The sequence below is a fragment of the Oculina patagonica genome, unplaced genomic scaffold (assembly GCF_052425735.1).
Source record: "Oculina patagonica isolate OP01 unplaced genomic scaffold, crgOcupat unplaced6, whole genome shotgun sequence".
NCBI lineage: Eukaryota > Metazoa > Cnidaria > Anthozoa > Scleractinia > Oculinidae > Oculina > Oculina patagonica.
Window position 1 is genome coordinate 96165 of NW_027558470.1, and position 19469 is coordinate 115633.

The 19469-nt window shown below is 38.0% G+C and overlaps 1 protein-coding gene, 1 long non-coding RNA gene and 1 pseudogene across 2 annotated transcripts; 2 read left to right on the forward strand and 1 right to left on the reverse strand.

Annotated features, from left to right (window-relative positions):
• The first annotated feature begins 384 nt into the window (after positions 1-384).
• On the forward strand, positions 385-7435 carry LOC144640982 (contactin-associated protein-like 2). Its single transcript, XM_078500055.1, has 3 exons — positions 385-1359; positions 3017-4539; positions 6130-7435. The coding sequence occupies exons 1-3, from the start codon at positions 1025-1027 to the stop codon at positions 6621-6623; spliced, it is 2352 nt and encodes a 783-aa protein (XP_078356181.1). The 5' UTR covers positions 385-1024; the 3' UTR covers positions 6624-7435.
• Positions 7436-11597: 4162 nt separating this feature from the next.
• On the forward strand, positions 11598-13300 carry LOC144640987 (uncharacterized; annotated as a pseudogene).
• A 1619-nt stretch (positions 13301-14919) lies between these two features.
• LOC144640983 (uncharacterized) lies at positions 14920-17309 on the reverse strand. Its single transcript, XR_013568474.1, has 3 exons — positions 16590-17309; positions 15813-15852; positions 14920-15495 (listed from the first exon to the last, which is right to left on the reverse strand). It is a non-coding gene; the product is annotated as an uncharacterized LOC144640983 (long non-coding RNA).
• Between the last annotated feature and the right edge of the window lie 2160 nt (positions 17310-19469).

A 19469-nucleotide genomic window follows, 5' to 3' on the forward strand; every position in this document is an offset into this window, starting at 1 on the left:
TATTACGGCCTTTCCGCCTATGGTCGATCCTTGGTTTAAAGAAAAAAGGAAACAACGAAAAAATTAACCCTTCTAAATGTTCAAATTTAATAATAATAATAATAATAATAATAATAATAATTATAATAATAATGACAACAATAATAATAATAATAATAATAATAATAATAATAATAATAATAATAATAATAATAATAGTGATAACTATTACTATTAGAGTGATTTCAGTAAACCCGTGGAATAGTTATTACGCTTTCAGTTACTATTAGACACTAATTCCATTGTTTTCTTTTGTATCCTTTTGACTATCACGCACAAACTGGTAGATATTGTTTCACAGATTAAATGAAATCACTCTATTCATGATTTTTAGGGCCTGTTTATATGGAGGAGAGTTGTCCCTGGAAGGAGGGTTACCCTCCATACCGAGCCAGCCCAGGCGAAAGAGCTTTTCATATGTTTCTTTATAAATAGCTGCGAACCGTTTACATGAGAAATTGTAAAGTTGGCTCGGGGGGCAGGGTGACCCTGGGTGGAGGGTCACTCGCTTTGAAGGTAGGGTGACCCTGGGGAGCGAGCCAACTTTTTTCCATATAAACAGTTTGGTTATTTTTGCCTCGCTACCAGGGACAAGTTGACACATACGGAGCATGCGCAAAAGCTTAAATCAGCAAAAACAAAACTGCAGATAAATTGAAATCGAAGTCGGCGGTAAATTAGTCCAAAAATGGTCTTTGTCGACGATTCAGCGTTCCTGATTTTAGAAAAAGCAGCCATAATAGATGTTTCAAAACAACTCTCGCCAGTCTTTTGAACCGAGAGGGCCAAGTTTTGGCTCGGTCAACAGGGACAACTTTCTCATCTAAACGCACGGCAAAAGATGGCTCGGAGGAGAGGGTAACCCTCCTACCAGGGACAACTCTCCTCCATATAAACAGGCCCTAATTATTCTATAAAACTAACTGTTGTTGGGCAAGCCACATGGGAATGCTTTGATATCAGCTTGCACTTTCTCGTGATATTAATGTTTCCGGTGAATAAAGTTCTAAGCTTTCTCAGCCTAGTCTTCATATGCGAAGCTCAGATTAGGAGCACTGGAAAAATGAGTTACGCTTTTCTGGCCTTGGCCTACCTTGCGCTCTGCGCAAATTTAAACGGACTCGCGTGTGTGGAAATCAACCTCAAAGGTGACGATTTCGTCGCCTACAATATAAGTGGCGAGATTTCTTGGCCATCCACAAAACACAGTCTGTGGTTCGATTTCAAGACAGTCAAACCTAATGGTTTGCTGGTTTACATTGGAAGTGAAGTGGAACATAAAGATTTTGTGATGGTCGATTTGGTCCGCGGAAAACTGAGGTATGACGTTTACCTTACCATACTATACTACACTCCATGAGGTTGATTATAATTTTAATACATTCCTCGTTCACTTAGGTCGTTTAATTTTTGTGATAGTTAATTTTGGCCTTATTAATAAGATGAAGTAAAACTTGCACTCCGCGAGTTAATTTTTCATTGTCTCAAGTGTTTAGCCCAAATTCGATCCATTCCAAACTTTCTTACCTTGAAAACAATAGCTTTCTTTTTTTCCTCGCAGTTTATTTTAATCTTCACAAACGTGAATGGTTCAGTGACAATATTTCTGCTTCATGGTCACATTCATTCAGTATTGTCTGCTAAGCAATTGGTAGTCGGTGAACACCTACTTCTTCTAAAAATTGGCTAACAGTACTGTTTTGATCGTTTGTTCTGTTATTAAAATAACTTTGTTCTTGTTGTCGCTACAAATTGCGTGCTCGTTTCTAAGTATTAATGCTAATTTTAAGCACGCTATGATCTGCCCCACGAAATTCTGACCATTTTTTTAAAAAAAAATCTGTTGTTTTCAAAAGGACGATTTTCAATCATGGTTTAACAATAACAGAAAAAGGCAACAAAACGGCAAAGCACACTATAACGCGAGCGTGCATCATAATCTCTTTGAGCGCGGTAATGGCGACCTGTCGCCTGGTTTGCCAGAGAATTGTTTTTACTCGCAATGTGTTATGAAACAATTTGTTCATGCTTTTAGCTTTGCGTGTATTGGATGCATCTGGAAAGTTTGAAGAGCATTCAAAAGCCTACTACGCTTCTCTCGTGCTATCCAAACTTCCCGCGTGCATCGTAACTCAAGCGAGAATGGACCCCATATTTAAAAAAACTTAATTTTAGCAGGTTGTCGATCCAGACAACTCCGAAACATATGTGTGATTTTCAATTTTAAATCTTAATCTTTTTAAAATGTTATATCGTTTATTTTAGTTTATTACAATGTAATAATAATTTTCTTAGGTAGGTAGATAGTTACACACGACCCCTCAAGCATGTATTTGCTTTAAAACAGATCGTGATTAAATAAAGGTTATTATTAAGATTCGCAGTCTTAATGTAACAGAAGCTTTTGAACAATGCAGACTTTTACATAGCTTTTTAAACACAGGACATAGTGAGCAGCTGTGGGCGTCGAAATTATTAATTGTTTTTCAGGCTGTAATACAAGAATTAAAAGATAACTTAATTGCCTGATCCATTGAACTGTCATCCTTAATAATAAGCGGGCCCCATTGCAAGTTATCGGACAGCTATACTCATTTATATTATGGAATAACAGTGTAATTTAAACCGACAAAGTATGATTATAATTAACTTGTATTTTTTTTTATGTAATTTGTTTTAGATGCAGGGCCCCTACGAAAATAAATTAAAATAATTAAATAAAACTTACCTACCTACCTACCTACCTACCTACCTACCTACCTACCTACCTACCTACCTACCTACCTACCTACCTACTCACTTACTGACTGACTGACTGACATAAAGTTTGCGATTCTGTAGCTGATTAAATTTTTCCATTTACCTCAATACGTTATCTGCAGTCCTGAACCTTTTTGCGTATCGTCAAAAAAAATCCGCCGCATACGTTAGCAGTTAATTAAAGCTGAACTGTTGAAATTTTTTTCTTTCATTGTAGAATTACTGTAGACCTAGGTGACAACGTCGTCACTACCACGGGCCACCTTGTACTAGACGATCACTACTTGGTGGATAATAGATGGCACACTGTGAGGTTGCGTTTGATGGGCAGAATCTTGACTGTTAGTCTGCACGGCCAGACAGTAAACGCTGTATTGCAAAGCAAATTTACCAGACTAGATGCTAATGGTTTTGTTTACGCCGGAGGTGTACCTCAACACACACGGAATATTCTTAAGGGATATAAACCATCCTCGAACTTTAAAGGTTGTCTCCGAGATGTTTTTTTTGATAAAATTCAGGTTTTGATGGACCCCACAAAAGGAAATATAAATTACAGAGTGTTTGGATCACCAGAAAACAATTGTAGACACATTAGATTTGAGGCGCTTAGCTTTCATAGCCCAGAAGCTTACCTTCACATGAATTCGACAGGTAAGGATTTATTCGATATCCATATGAGGTTTCGTACTTACTTTGCAAACGCAATGTTAGCGTACAAAGGAATTTTAAACGCTCAGTATGTTAGCCTTTCACTGATAGAAGGCAAAGTGGTTATCAAAGTTCAGGTCTCACCTGTCAGTCAAGTGATACAGTTCATCCAGGGAAAGAGTTTGAATGATGGGGAGTGGCATGTTTTGTCCGTTGTTGTCAGCAAGACGGAGATGAAACTTCGAGTAGATCAGCTGCCAGAGTTAAAACACGAAAATCCATTGCTAAAAATTATTGAACGCTTCAGTGAGAATCTCTACATAGGCCACAATCCATATTCGTCACATTCGTCTAGCTTCATTGGCTGTTTGAATGACTTGCGTGTTGATGGCAAAGTTGTTAAGCTAAACAAGATACCAAACTTTATGTTTGGCAATTTGAGTGACCGTTGCGAGATCGTGAGTCACTGTTTTCCAAATCCGTGTCTACATGGCGGCAAGTGCAACGAAGTACGATCTGGTAGTTTCTCGTGTAATTGCCGAAGGACGTTTCACCTCGGGCCTCTCTGCGAACTGCCAATTTACTTAAGGACCTGTCTGGAGTACAGAAATCTAGGTCTGGCCGAGGACGCCTACTGTAAAGTAGACCCGGACTCTGAAGGGCCCATTGGACCTTTGAAGGTTCTTTGCAACATGACTAACCACAACCAAGCGACAACAATAATAAATCACAACCGAATTGGACCCCAGTTAATATCATCCAACCCTGGTTTTAGTAACTCCGAAGTTTACATCCACCGTATTAAATACCACGATAATCTTGAGAGGATTAAGGCCCTGATAGCACAGAGCGAGCAATGCCGTCAATTTGTGAGTTTCAGATGTTTTGAGGCAAAACTTATGCAATCACCCGTGGGCCCAGCGCAGGTGGGTTGGCTAGGGGGAGGTCGTTCTGAACTAGTTACTGATCACTGGCCAGGCGCGTCTTCCGGCAGCGGAAAATGCGCATGCGGAATGAACAGGACATGTGCAGATTCCAAAGTATCCTGCAACTGTGATATTGGAGACAAGACATGGAGAGAAGATAAAGGTAAAGCCTAATAAAAGAGAACGTCTGTAAAACGATAACATAATATGATTTTCCATACAGTTATTTCAATTAACGTTGTCGGATTGAAGCTTAAAGCTTAAAGACAAGACCGAAAGGTAGTATGAGCGAAGGTAGAGTGTTCCACGCGTGCTGAATACTAATTACATAAAGCGATATAGCAAACGAGACGTTTTGCGTTTCCTTGCTCTTCAGACATGTGAAGAAAAGATCCTTCGCATTTACATTTAAAAAGAATAATCTGAACCACAAAACAGCGAAAGGAAAGAAACAAGAAAGGTCTCAGGCCATCCCCCTTTTTTTCGTTTATTGTCGAATGCGTTTTCTGATTTTGGGTCGGTCGGTCGGAAAATAAAAAAAAGAAACCAAAAAAAATTGGAAAAAGAATCTGGAACTAGGTGGCCTGGAACTATCTCAGCGTAATATCCGTGGAGCCTGGAAACAACAAGACGTGGAGGAAGGAAAAATCGACGTCGTGGTTAAACTCAAGCGAGTCACAGCGAAAAAAGGATGAACCACCAAAACTGATGGCAAAAAATTTGTTTGAAATAATGTGTCATTGCCTTCTGCATAACTTTTTTTTTAAAAAAGCGAAAATCTGGGTCGGTCGGACGACGCTAAACAGAGAAAAAAAGGGAATGGCCTGGACACGGAAAGAAAAACAAATACTTCACGTGCTAAAACACAGACTTGTAGATTTCCTTAACGCCGATATACAAATTCCAGTAAATATCCATGGCACCATTCGGTCTTGCCTCGTATTAATCCGGCAATGTTAATTGCAATAGTTGTATAACGAAGCTATGAGCCCCAGTTTTCTCTGAGTGAATAAAACCAGCAAGGGAACCGCAGCCGAGCTGAATTCCGTCTCATAGAAAGTTGAATGTTGTTTTACTAAATATCGTTTAGAAGGGATTGCATTTGAAAACCTATAATTTTCTGTTTTTCTTTCAACCCAAAACCAATAATACTTAAAAGCCTTAGTGAGCCTGCATGCAATGCAGTTGATAGAAAACAAATATCAAATGAGAAGTGTTCACATTTATTTTTAGGGGCAACATTTTCCATTTTCGAGCAGTTTTTGACTTTTTGGAGCAAAATTTCATAGTTTTAGTACCACAATCTGTAGAAGCCAATATAAAGAGGAACGCACGCGCAAACGAAAAAAATAATTTTTCAGTAACAATACGGCTAGTAAAATAAATGAAGTAATCATAGCAGTGTGTAAGTAATTAAAGGTAAAGGGAGTATTTCTACTTCCCCCTGGACGGGATGTTAATCCATCGCAGGGTTACTCCCGGCAGTAAATTCGCCGGTACCCTTTATACACCTGGGTGGAGAGAGGCACTATGAGAGAAAAGTGTCTTGCCCAAGAACACAATGCAGTGCCCCGGCCAGGGCTTAAACCCGGACCGCCCGATCCGGAATTCAGCACACTAACCATTAGGCCACCGCGGCTAAAACAGGAAACCCCATGACCTTCGCGATACCGGTGCGATGCTCGGTTGGGCTTTCCATGTTATTGAAGAAATTTGATGTTGACATTTTAATTATTTGATTTTTTTCTCTAAGGTTACGTTACAAAGAAGTTTTACCTACCAGTAACCCTCCTGCAGTTTCATAGGTCAGCTTCTCAGTCATATTTTAACGTTGGACCACTAGAATGTTTTGGAGCACCAAGAAATAAAAGTAAAGTCACACGCGAGAGACAACGTGAAGCATCGCGGTTCATCCACTCCTTATGTCACATTGTGAATCTGGCAACACCTGAACCTCATTCCAGTGTCGCCACTTTAAATTACACCCAGATGAGAGCTGGGCCGACAACTCGAAGAAGTACTGAGGTCTCTTCATTGTCCACAACGGGACAACAAACCAACGAGGTGCCAACCCATAAATCAACTGTAATTAGCTCGAGTTTTCCATCGAACAATTCAGAAGAGTCTTCTGATCACGATGCGTACAACGGGGTTGGACTAGTTATTGCATATATTATAGTGACTGCTTTGTTTCTCTTCTCTGTTATGGTTGTTGGATATATCTTGAAAGTTATGTATTCCATCTAACGTCATGAGTATGTATCGGGATCGGCGCTTGTACAGTAAAAAACGGGGAAGAAAGAAACTTTTATTTGCATGACCGTGAATACATTTGGTATTGCAAATTAAAGCATAAAAAGAAACACGTAACTACATATACATAAACGAGACTTAACAATAAAAAAGCAATTAAGGACTTACCTTACATCAGTTTGATTTGATAAAAGAGTATTACGTAAATCTAAGCAAGTTAAAATAAACTTTGTCAATTGTACATTAACAAAATAAATTGCAGAATTCATTAATTCTTTGCCGGCTTCTGTAGGACTGTAGCTGTAGGAGGTAATTTTTTGATATCCTGTAGGCGATATTCTATTTTCCTGTAAAACACTTTCATATGTCAGTGTCAACCTTACTAGTAGGTTGAATAGGAGAGACTAATTAACAATGTTTTCAGTGTTTACAAGCAAAGGGCAAGACGTCTCCATGAACTCTAAAGTCCAAAGTAAGATTATATTGCGTTTTACGCTGCGGACGCCTCAGTCCAAGGTGTTAAAACGATCAAGTCTGTTTGTTGCGATTGGTGGACTTCGATCAGTTTTGTTTTTGTTTAATATATTTAGTTATTTGCGTAGTGATGACTCGGCTTTGAAGTCTCGAATTAAGCGTTATTAATCATAAATAATATCATAAAATTGCGGCAACGTAATGAGAAATACTCTTCGAACCGGCCGATTTAATAATTAAAGACGCTTTTCGCCAAAAATGTTATACTTGATTTTTTTTTTCTGTAGGTACGCACGTGCCTACGTGCTTATATGGTCGACACTCTTATTTATTTTTTAGCCATTTTAGCAAACATGACAAGACAACGTATAAGTAAACGAAGATAAGCAAGGCTGATTAAACAGTATGGGAATATATATTTTCCAATATTTCGGCCTTCTTTCTTCCCACGGCCTTCTTTCTTCAGGGTGTTACAGAGAGTGCCTCTAAAGACTGATTTCCCTGCCTTTAGCATCTTGATTGAGCAAACGATCCCCAAATTGGATGACCCTTCACAGCTCACAATCTGCTCTGTTAAAGCCTCTAGGATTGATGGAATATTTTGCCGAGGTAGAGGTCGATTCAGGAGTTCGTTGGAAAGGCTGCGCCCATCGCTTAAGCTGTTCATCTTTCTATGCAGGTGCCTTAACAGGTGTTTATGGTAACGAGCAATAAGCCCCTCTTCAACTAACCCTTAATTTTATCCTAATGGACGTTCGTGCTAAAATATTCTAACATTGACTTTCTTATAAAACTGTCACCACTGTTAGTTTATGGGTTTCTCATGTCAGAAATGTAAAAAATTGGGGGGTCACTGAATTCGTTCCGGAGATAAGATGTCTGAAAGATCATGTTAAGATCTTAAAAATCGGCCTTCGTGGATACCCCAGATGGCGTAAATATCCTACAATTGACTTCGTTTTCTTGTGATCTTACATCCGACAAATTCTACCTTTCTTTCCCGCTATGGTAGAGAACAGGCTGCTCCCTCCCTAGCGCTCGTCAGCAATGAGTAAACTGATGGTTGTGCTGTTTACAGAATCTTTTCAGTTGTGTAGCAGTTCTCGCAAGCTTGTAATTCTACAGTTTTGGGGCTAGGAGCATTGTTCCTGTTGTTTGTTCTAATGTTCTCTCGAAAGGTCGTAAGCAATTCATGTGGGACCTTGCGTGGGCTGCTACATCGCCCAATTTTTTATGCCCCGCTTACCATCTTTCACATCGGGAGAAATTTTCAATAGCCCCTCCCCCTAAAACCTAACTGGAAAAAATCATGTCCCACCCCCCCCCCCCCCCCCCCCTTTCCCTCCAAAAAACATCATAGCCCCCTCTTTATAAATTGTGGACCCTTCCAAAGCTATCAAAAGAATATAATCTACATAAGTAACATGAAACTTGGGAGTTTTCTGAAAACAAAGACTTTTAACGCAAAGATGGAGTGTTTCGGAGGGGCGCTGTTATAGCGCTTGAACGCTGCACTGATTTGATTCGTGGCGTACAAGTCGGCTTGTTGCCGGAAAGGGCTGTCAACTTGGTCTACGCTACATAAACGCTTTCGATTTGCCGAATAAAATTAAACTGCCAGGTCGCTTCAAAGGAGCTTGCACCCAAATCTTTTTTTCTTCTTTTTACCAGGAGGCGTGCGCAAGACACGTGTTACGAAGAAAATCGAGGCTAAAAACATAGCACAGATGGCAGGTTCAACAAAAGGGTTTGCGTAAGTAAACAATGTTACTTCAGTCAGTCATTCAATTTAACAATGAGCAGAGAACTCCACTCAACTCCGCTCAGCTACGAGCATTGTAAATAAGTAAATCTTTACATTACATCTGGATGACTAGGAAAAAAATGTGTTTGTAATGACAGGGGCTTTGTCTGCTTATCAGAAAACAAAGACGCAGGAAATACGATAAAAATAACTGACAACTCACTTGGAGTGAACATCTAGAACGCCGAACAGTAAAGGTGGCTGCCATTCTTTTGACCAGAAATTAAACATGCTGATTAAGCTTATCTTTCGTTTGTCAATCATTTTACATGTAACACCACAACGCTTCCAATCAATATGATTTAGGTATGAGAATGTGTATAAAAAATAAATGGCCGAATTTTGCCTCCCTTTAATTTGTGGCAAGAAACTATCTTTGCCCGGTTTTTCAAAAGGATTCCTTTTCCCTCTTACTTGACGTATTAAGACTTTCGTTTAAAGACGTTTTACGTGAATTTTGGTCCTCATTATATATTTTATGTTTTGTAATTAATTGCAATGAACTACAACAGAACAACTCCCCTCCCCCCTCCAAAAACATCATAGCCCCCCTCTTTATAAATTGTGGACCCTCCCAAAGCTATCAAAAGAATATAATCTACATATGTAACATGAAACTTGGGAGTTCTCTGAAAACAAAAGACTTTTAACGCAAAGATGGAGTGTTTTCGGGAGACGCTGTTATAGCGCTTGAACGCTGCACTGATTTAATTCTTGGCGTAGAAGTTCGGCTTGTTGCCGGAGCACACATTCACGAATGGTTTTGAAAGGATTGAACAAAATGATTTACTGGTTTACAAAGAAAGTGGATGATTTCTGGTTGGTTTAGCCTATGGAAAACTAAGGTATGAATACTATCTTATGTAGTTAGCTTACAGTCATTTTGCTTTTTTTGGACAAAACCTCCAAGTTACCGTCAATTCCGGACCGAGTTTCAGTGAGAATTGTGTATATGACAACTCACTTGGAGAGAGACGGTAGAAAAAGGATAAACAGTTGCAACAGCTAGCTACAAATCGGCTGTTCCATCCAAATCCAACTTAACAGCTTCTAAAAATAACAACTGAAAACAATGGACCACCGACGAAAATGCTGCTGGTGTTCGTAGGAGCTATATACTGCTTATACTTTTCCGATATGCAACCACCCCTCAATTCAAAAGCCAAATTAAGAAACTGGTGAACTTTTAAACACATAGTGCTGAGAAAGGGCTGTCAACTTGGTCTACGCTAGATAAATGCTTTCGCTTTTGCGAATTAAACTGCCAGGTCGCTTCAAAGGAGCTTGCACCGAAATCTTTTTTTCTTCTTTTTACATGCAGGAGGCGACACGTGTTACGATGAAAATCGAGGTTAAAAACATAGCACACGGATGGCAGGTTCAACAAAAAAGTTTGCGTAAGTAAACAATGTTACTTCAGTCAGTCATTCAATTTAACCCAGCGAAATGATCATACCCTAGCATTGAAAGAGTATCGACTCTGTGCTAAAATTACCTTGAACAAGTTTGCAGAATTTGCAGATTAGTTCAAAGCTACAGAAATAAAAAAATTTTCCCTGTGCAGCGAATACAATCAAACTCCTGGCGTTAAAGAGTGTTAATTCAGTGCTAAGATTATTCATCAAAGGCTCTCGGAGTGTTGAATGTGATATTATAAACTTATAGCTGAGAATTGGCCAAAATTGTAACTAGCTGAGAAATGACGATTTTTAACTGTCTAGCTGAGAATGAGATCTGTTAAATGTTAATATTGGTTAAAACAAGGTAAAACTGAGAAATAACCCAAATTTTAACTGAAAATAGACTGTCCAGCAGTCCATCAAAACCCTCTAGATAGCTAAGCAGCTGAGTTAATGAAGATTACTTTCAGGAGTGAATTGCTGAAAGAATATGCTTGCAGTCTGTTAATTGTTATTTAGGAGATGTTCGGCTACCAGAAACTGTTTGAAAGGTTTGAAAGCGAACATCTCCGAAGTATTATTATAAACAAGATTGTGCTAGCGCTCACATGCAAAACGCGCGTTCAAAACTCGGGCGAGTAGGAAAATACTATTTATGTATAGTTTGAGCACATGTTCATTCTTAATGTAAAATTTATGAATGAAACATTGACTTTCGTCGACATTGGAGTGGACATTCGCATTTTGAATCAAAACATATGCATTCAAGTTTCTATGAAATTCACGATGATGATGGGATCGCAGTTTAATCAACATGCTTCATATTTGTTTCTTTCCGGTGTAGCGGCCCCTCGATAAACACAAGTTATTTTGCGTGCATCCATAGTCCTTCTAAATTGTTTTTCAATTTAATGAGATAAAATGTCACTGTCAATATCTGTGTTGTTTCTGCTGGAAATTTCAAAAGGATGTTTAGCTGTATTCTCACTAGGCCGAAACACGATTAGTCTGATCACAAATGGAACATGTTTCGATAACTGTTCACATCAGACGGCCGTTGCGCGAATCATGATCGAAACATGTTTATTCTGAGCAACCTCACGAGGTAGTTTCAATCATGATAAGATGAAAATTGAAAAACATGGCTGACATGCGGAGAGGAGGCGAGTGCCCAAAGCTCCAAAATTGGGTCTCCTATGAGAACACTGTATGAGACCAAATGCTTAATTAGTTAAAAAATGGGCCGATGTAGCAATAAAACGGCAATTAGCAACATGCCGCATTTAAAAGATGTGCGTGAGAAACGCGCTTTTTATTGCTCACAGCCAAGGCGTGTTGACTGATGCAGAATTGTTGCTTCTACTGGAGGAGTATTCTTCTAAAAACCCTCTGTTTTCTTACGAAAAATACCCAAGGTTTAGCATCGATCGTATTGAGGAACCTGAGTGCAAGACCGAGTTTCGCATTGAAAAAAAGGACCTCACCCTGCCACGGCTTGCTGATGCCCTTCAACTTCCAGAAACTTTCCGCTGTCATCAGAGGACCACAGCAGACAAGTTGGAAGGGCTTTGTGTTTTGTTGAGACGAATGTCGTTCCCTTGCCGGTATAGCGATATGAAAGTACCGAGATTCGATCGACCTGTACCAGAATTAAGCATGATTGCAAACACAGTGATGGACTACATCCACAAACTGTCACAGTGGAATCATGATTTATTGAGCCCACATTGTCTAGACACCTACACAGATGCAATATCAAATAAAGGGGCTGCCCTGGATGCGATGGGACAGTTCGTCCAATATGCAGACCCTCTCAGAACCAAAGAATAGTCTTTAATGGTCACAAGAGAGTACACTCGTTAAAGTTCCTGTCAGTTACACTGCCAAATGGTCTAATAGCCAATTTGTATGGCCCAGTCGGTTAGTAATTTTCAGATTATTTACATTTACATTTTTCTTTGCCACCTTTAAATTTAAGTTACCATTAACATACCTTTGTCATGTAATAGCTAGGTTTAAAACATTGTGTCTTTCTTGGTTTCTTTTCAGAAGGAAGAAGACACGATGCTGGAATTCTTGCGGACTCTAACCTGCTCCACAGCTTGGAACAGTAGTATGCATACAACACAAGGGGCAATCCAGTATGTTTGTATGGTGACCCAGCATACCCTATTAGAGTACATCTTCAAGTACCATTTAGACAAAATGGCCTAACACCGCCAATGAAAGCTTACAATTTGTCAATGAGCTTTGCAAGGGAATCAGTGCACATTTGGAGATGTTGTTAAGTCATTTAAAGCCTTGGATTTCAAAAGCAATCTTAAAATTGGTTTAAGTTCTGTAGGCAAAATGTACTTAGTTTGTGCACTGATCCAAAATGCAATTACATGTTTATATGGAAACCAAAGATCACAATTTTTTTTAGCTTGAGCCACCAGCTCTGCATGATTTCTTTAGATAAGGAAAAAAACAACAAATAACACATAAGATGTAAAGTTGGTTTATCACATGTACAACTGTACATAAGAAAATAAGAAAAACCTATAATAAAAAATAAGGTTATTATTTCAGCACTTACAGAAGTAGTCTATAAAATCAGTCAGTACAAAAATTAAAAGTAAAAACTGTTGTCTCACATGTCAGTTGACATGTGTCACACAGTACTCATAATCTTGTATGTGACAATGTTGCAACAAAACAGCCTTCTTGGCTATTTGCCAGTGTTTTATCTAAAAGAAGAAGAAAGTGCAAATGTTATTTTAATGGCTGTAATAAACGATTGCATGCAATACATTTCAGGAATTAATTTTTTCCTTTGTTAAGTTGTTGAATCAAGGCCAGCATAAGTTGAATCTGTTGTTGCATAACAGCTTGAAACTGTTGTTGTTGTTGCTGCCGCTGCTGTATTTGATGTTGTTGTTGCTGTTGTTGCTGAATCAAATGCATCATACTTTCATATCTCTGCTTTTCTACTTCCTGCTTTCAGTTTATAATTTAGTGTATTTTTACAATTATTTATTTTTACAATTATTTAGGTGAATTAGTTAGTCTTTTGAATCAATTTTTTTAATTGATCTTTTATTTTTTATTTATACAAATTGTAATTTTTTTAATATAGATTTGTAATTTTTAATTGTAAATAACTTGTAAAGCGCTATTGGTTAGCAATAGAAATAGCGCTATATAAATAAAAGTATTATTATTATTATTATTATTATTATTATTATTATTATTATTATTATTATTATCTCCAAAGGTTTCCATGTCAATCCTTCTCATTTCCAAAGCACTTGCTTTGTCTTTCTTAGATTATGAAGAGTTTGTTTCACCTACAAGAACAAGAAATTAGAATTAAATAGGATGAACAATTTCTTTCTGCTGTGTTCCCCGCTCCCCTCCAATACAATAATGTGAAGTATTACTAAAAAAGGATAATGATGACCATTAAAAATATAGGCGACGAAATTACAGCTTTTTAAAGCTTGTTAAAACAACTGAACGTGCTGATGAAAAATTAAATTTTTTTACCAGCAAATGCAATGGAACAGCATAGTTAAATGCAATGGATGGAACAACACATCTCCATGACCTGACCAGGACCTGTACGCATGCACACAGCCTATTACTCGTGGAGTGGCAACTAGGGGCAGCTGTTTCGGCCTTGTTAGGACTCATCAGCATGACATAGATGTCGGCTGCGAGAAAGACTCCAAAGTCCTGTACACGCACCCTTCACTAAAGAGGCGAACCGAAAGATTGCTTTAAACCCCAACCCCATACAAACCATTTGGAAGCTGCACCTCGGTGGAAAGAGGTCCTATTAGTATAAAGCGTTTTGTCACAAAGCTCGACGCAGTGACCCTGGCCAGGGCTCTAACCGGAATCACGCAATCCAGAGTCAGCACGCTAACCATTAGGTCACCGCGCCTTCCACGAAGAGCTCAGTTCAGCTGATCTATAACGAAATTTCCAATTTTCGTCCCTTTTGTTGTAAGAAAAAGTCAAGGACTATCATTAATTTTCATATAAGGTACCATAAACCAGACCGTAACATCGACCATGCGTTATTGGGGGGTTGATATTTTTTCCCCAAATGGACTGTTATGTATTACGGATATGGTAGTAATTCTCAAGCAAGCTTGAAGAAGGAAAGGCTGAGCGCCTTTTCATGAACGAATCGGGCAAAAAACCCGTAGGTCCGTTCCTTCTTGGATGAAATGAAAAAGCTCCGATTACACCCAATCAGCAAGTCTAGGTAGACAGTTCTCTGGAGAATACGGTGGAGTTGGTATTGTGAATTTCTTCCAGAAGTTTTCTTTTGGAATGATTGGGTTGAACAGCTCATCATTAAAAGGCTGAGGAGTAAAATATAACAATAAATCAACAACTAAATAAATAAAAAGTTAATCAATAGGATTATAAGAGTGTATACCGGTAAGTACAACTGCTAAAAACTACCTTCAAAAAGACACAAAAGTGGCGGCTGACACGTCAACACAGTTTATAAACATGACGATGATGATAATAATTATAATAATAAAAAAATAATAATAATAATATTTATTACTTATATTGCACTTAAATTTACAAATTACAAATCAATATGTGGCGAAGACAAATATGTGAAAAACAACCACATGTAGTTAAAGAAATGTACTTGTGCTATCAATGTAAACTTTGACTAATTGGTTAGAATCGTTTGCTAACGATTCTACCCAGCCTTTAAACCGATCATCGTAACACTTTGATGATCGTCCATTGGTAATTTTTCTGCTTGAAGTGTAAACCGTTAGAATACTGTCTCTCTCCAAACTTTTGAGCAATTCTTGGTCCACAATTGCGTAGCAATGATTTGCGTTACTGGATTGATTGGTGGCCTAAAAATTGTCTGGATAAATATGCAATTGATCCCCCTCCAGCTTTTCATATGTTTCTTGTTTTCTACCGTCTGTCGTGCTCCATTGTTTCTGCTTATTCACTGCATTTACCGCTATCTGAATTGCATTTTACAAAATAGTTCAAAGTGGCTGTGTGGAAACTCATCAGCTCATCGTCTTTCTCCTTTTTATCCTAATTGTCGTCCTCCTTCTCCCTCCTTCTCCTCTTCTATCAATCATTTTGAATGAATTATACTTGAAATTCCACTGCGGCTGCTTTAAATGTGTTCTCTGACTTTCGGTATTAGTCTCTGAAGGAAAGGTAATAAACCTTTTTAACTCCAGCCTATTGTGAGATAATATAGGAGCCATAGGCAACGTATTCCTCAATAAACGTTTACTGCAATGAAACTCAAATTTCTTGAGCAAAACGTCTTTTTTTAGAAAGCTAATGGCATTTTTAGCCTCTGCTACCCCTTCCCCAAAATCTACCATCTTCTCTGTAAAATGGAGTTACACGTGAATGTTGTCATTGGCCTAAAAATGCATCTTTAAATTGCACTGAGAACAGTTGATGAATGGGGTGGATGTAAAGCTATGATCTTGCGCTGATGTTGATAATTTTTACCTTTGGCTTGTCTGGCCCAAGGAACAAGGGTGATGTGTCCCTAAGAAAAAGGAAAAACAGTCCTTTAAGGGCGCTTTGTATAATAGATCCAAGAGTTCTTTTAGTACACTTTCGGGGTTATTTTGGCTCAATTTGCCAGATATTTTTGCCCGATTCCTTTGGGAATATTGAGTGCTTTGTTTGGACTAAAACATCTAGTGTTGTTTAACTGTGAAACACTATTTAGTAGTGTTGTTTTTGTGCTGGGAGGGAAACCGGAGAAAAACCCATTAGCGATTAGAGCTAACAACAAACGTAACCCAGGTATGACGGGCATCATAGCATTTGATAATGCGTCCATTGGTGGTTTTTCTTCTTGGAGAGTAAACTATAATTTTGTTTCTCTCAAAACTTTTGAGTAATTATTGGTCTACAATTGCGTAGCAATGATTTGCGTTACTGGATTGATTGGTGGCCTAAAAATTGTCTGGATAAATATGCAATTGATCCGCCTCCAGCTTTTCATTTGTTTCTTGTTTTCTATAGTCTGTTGTGCTCTGTTCTTTTATTCATTTTTTTGTCTTTTTGGTCTTCAGGGTAACTTTGATGATTTAAGCAGGATACAGGTCGAGTGTTATATGCGACTTATATCATGAAAAGAAGTAGTAATAAATAAGTAAATAAAAATACAGATTATCGGATAAATTTATTTACTAGTGAAAAATCAAAAGATTACGCAATCAATAAAAGTATATCAATAGATCAATAACTAGCTTAACAAAAAAATAAATCAATTACATTATAAGGGTAATGCTGGCTAGTTCAGCTGCTGAAAACCTGCTGGAAACATACACTCAAAGGCGGCTGACACATCAACACAGTTTTTTCATGAGATATTTTATGGACAACTGCATCATATTTGACTTGAGCTGTTCTCAGCACAGCTGGTCTATAACGGAATTTCGTGTGGTCGTCCATACTGCTGTAAGAGGAAGGAAAAGAAAGAGAGATAAAACCATTCTTATGACTATGATGTTTACGTTTTATGTATGGGAGCATAAAAGGAGACTTTAAACTTGATAACGGAAACAGACCATTACATCGGCAATGCGTTGTTGAGGTTGATAATCTTTTCCCAAATGGACTGTCATGCTTTTTGGCATCACAATAAATGCCTCTCAATAGACCTCTTTATAAATGGAACTAAGCTTAAAGCTAATGGTGCCCCTCTTTGTTAAGTGACTTTGTTCTACTGACGGCTCTTTTCCATTAAGTCTTGACAGTTATCACTGGAAGTGATAACATCATCATTGTTCGTGGCTTGTTTTATGATGTATCGGTCATCATAGCATTTGATAATGTGTCCATTGGTGGTTTTTCTACTTGGAGAGTAAACTAGAATATTGTTTCTCTCAAAACTTTTGCGTAGCAATGATTTGCGTTACTGGATTGATTGGTGGCCTAAAAATTGTCTGGATAAATATGCAATTGATCCGCCTCCAGCTTTTCATTTGTTTCTTGTTTTCTATAGTCTGTCGTGCTCTGTTGTTTCTGCTTATTCGCCTCATTTTACCGCTATCTGAATTGCATTTTACAAAATAGTACAAAGTGGTTGTGTGGAAACTCATCAGCTCATCGTCTTTCTCCTTTCCTTGTCTTCCTCCTTCTCCCTCCTTCTTCTCTTCTATCAATCATTTTGAATGAATTATACTTGAAATTCCACTGCGGCTGCTTTAAATGTGTTCTCTGACTTTCAGTATTTGTCTCTGAAGGAAAGGTAATAAACCTTTTTAACTCCAGCCTATTGGCAACGCATTCCTCGATAAAAGTTTACTGCAATGAAACTCAAATTTCTTGAGCAAAAAGTCTTTCTTTAGAAAGCTAATGGCATTTTAAATCTCTTAAAAGTTTTTTAGCCTCTGCTACCCCTTCCCCAAAATCTACCATCTTCTCTGTAAAATGGAGTTACACGTGAATGTTGTCATTGGCCTAAAAATGCATCTTTAAATTGCACTGAGAACAGTTGATGAATGGGGTGGATGTAAAGCTATGATCTTGCGCTGATGTTGATAATTTTTACCTTTGGCTTGTCTGGCCCAAGGAACAAGGGTGATGTGTCCCTAAGAGAAGGGAAAAACAGTCCTTTAAGGGCGCTTTGTATAATAGATCCAAGAGTGCTTTTAGTACACTTTCGGGGTTATTTTGGCTCAATTTGCCAGATATTTTTGCCCGATTCCTTTGGGAATATTGAGTGCTTTGTTTGGACTAAAACATCTAGTGTTGTTTAACTGTGAAACACTATTTAGTAGTGTTGTTTTTGTGCTGGGAGGGAAACCGGAGAAAAACCCATTAGCGATTAGAACTAACAACAAACTTAACCCAGGTATGACGGGCATCATAGCATTTGATAATGCGTCCATTGGTGGTTTTTCTTCTTGGAGAGTAAACTATAATTTTGTTTCTCTCAAAACTTTTGAGTAATTATTGGTCTACAATTACGTAGCAATGATTTGCGTTACTGGATTGATTGGTGGCCTAAAAATTGTCTGGATAAATATGCAATTGATCCGCCTCCAGCTTTTCATTTGTTTCTTGTTTTCTATAGTCTGTTGTGCTCTGTTCTTTTATTCATTTTTTCTGTCTTTTTGGTCTTCAGGGTAACTTTGATGATTTAAGCAGGATACAGGTCGAGTGTTATATGCGACTTATATCATGAAAAGAAGTAGTAATAAATAAGTAAATAAAAATACAGATTATCGGATAAATTTATTTACTAGTGAAAAATCAAAAGATTACGCAATCAATAAAAGTATATCAATAGATCAATAACTAGCTTAACAAAAAAATAAATCAATTACATTATAAGGGTAATGCTGGCTAGTTCAGCTGCTGAAAACCTGCTGGAAACATACACTCAAAGGCGGCTGACACATCAACACAGTTTTTTCATGAGATATTTTATGGACAACTGCATCATATTTGACTTGAGCTGTTCTCAGCACAGCTGGTCTATAACGGAATTTCGTGTGGTCGTCCATACTGCTGTAAGAGGAAGGAAAAGAAAGAGAGATAAAACCATTCTTATGACTATGATGTTTACGTTTTATGTATGGGAGCATAAAAGGAGACTTTAAACTTGATAACGGAAACAGACCATTACATCGGCAATGCGTTGTTGAGGTTGATAATCTTTTCCCAAATGGACTGTCATGCTTTTTGGCATCACAATAAATGCCTCTCAATAGACCTCTTTATAAATGGAACTAAGCTTAAAGCTAATGGTGCCCCTCTTTGTTAAGTGACTTTGTTCTACTGACGGCTCTTTTCCATTAAGTCTTGACAGTTATCACTGGAAGTGATAACATCATCATTGTTCGTGGCTTGTTTTATGATATACCGGTCATCATAGCATTTGATAATGTGTCCATTGGTGGTTTTTCTACTTGGAGAGTAAACTAGAATATTGTTTCTCTCAAAACTTTTGCGTAGCAATGATTTGCGTTACTGGATTGATTGGTGGCCTAAAAATTGTCTGGATAAATATGCAATTGATCCGCCTCCAGCTTTTCATTTGTTTCTTGTTTTCTATAGTCTGTCGTGCTCTGTTGTTTCTGCTTATTCGCTGCTTTTACCGCTATCTGAATTGCATTTTACAAAATAGTTCAAAGTGGCTGTGTG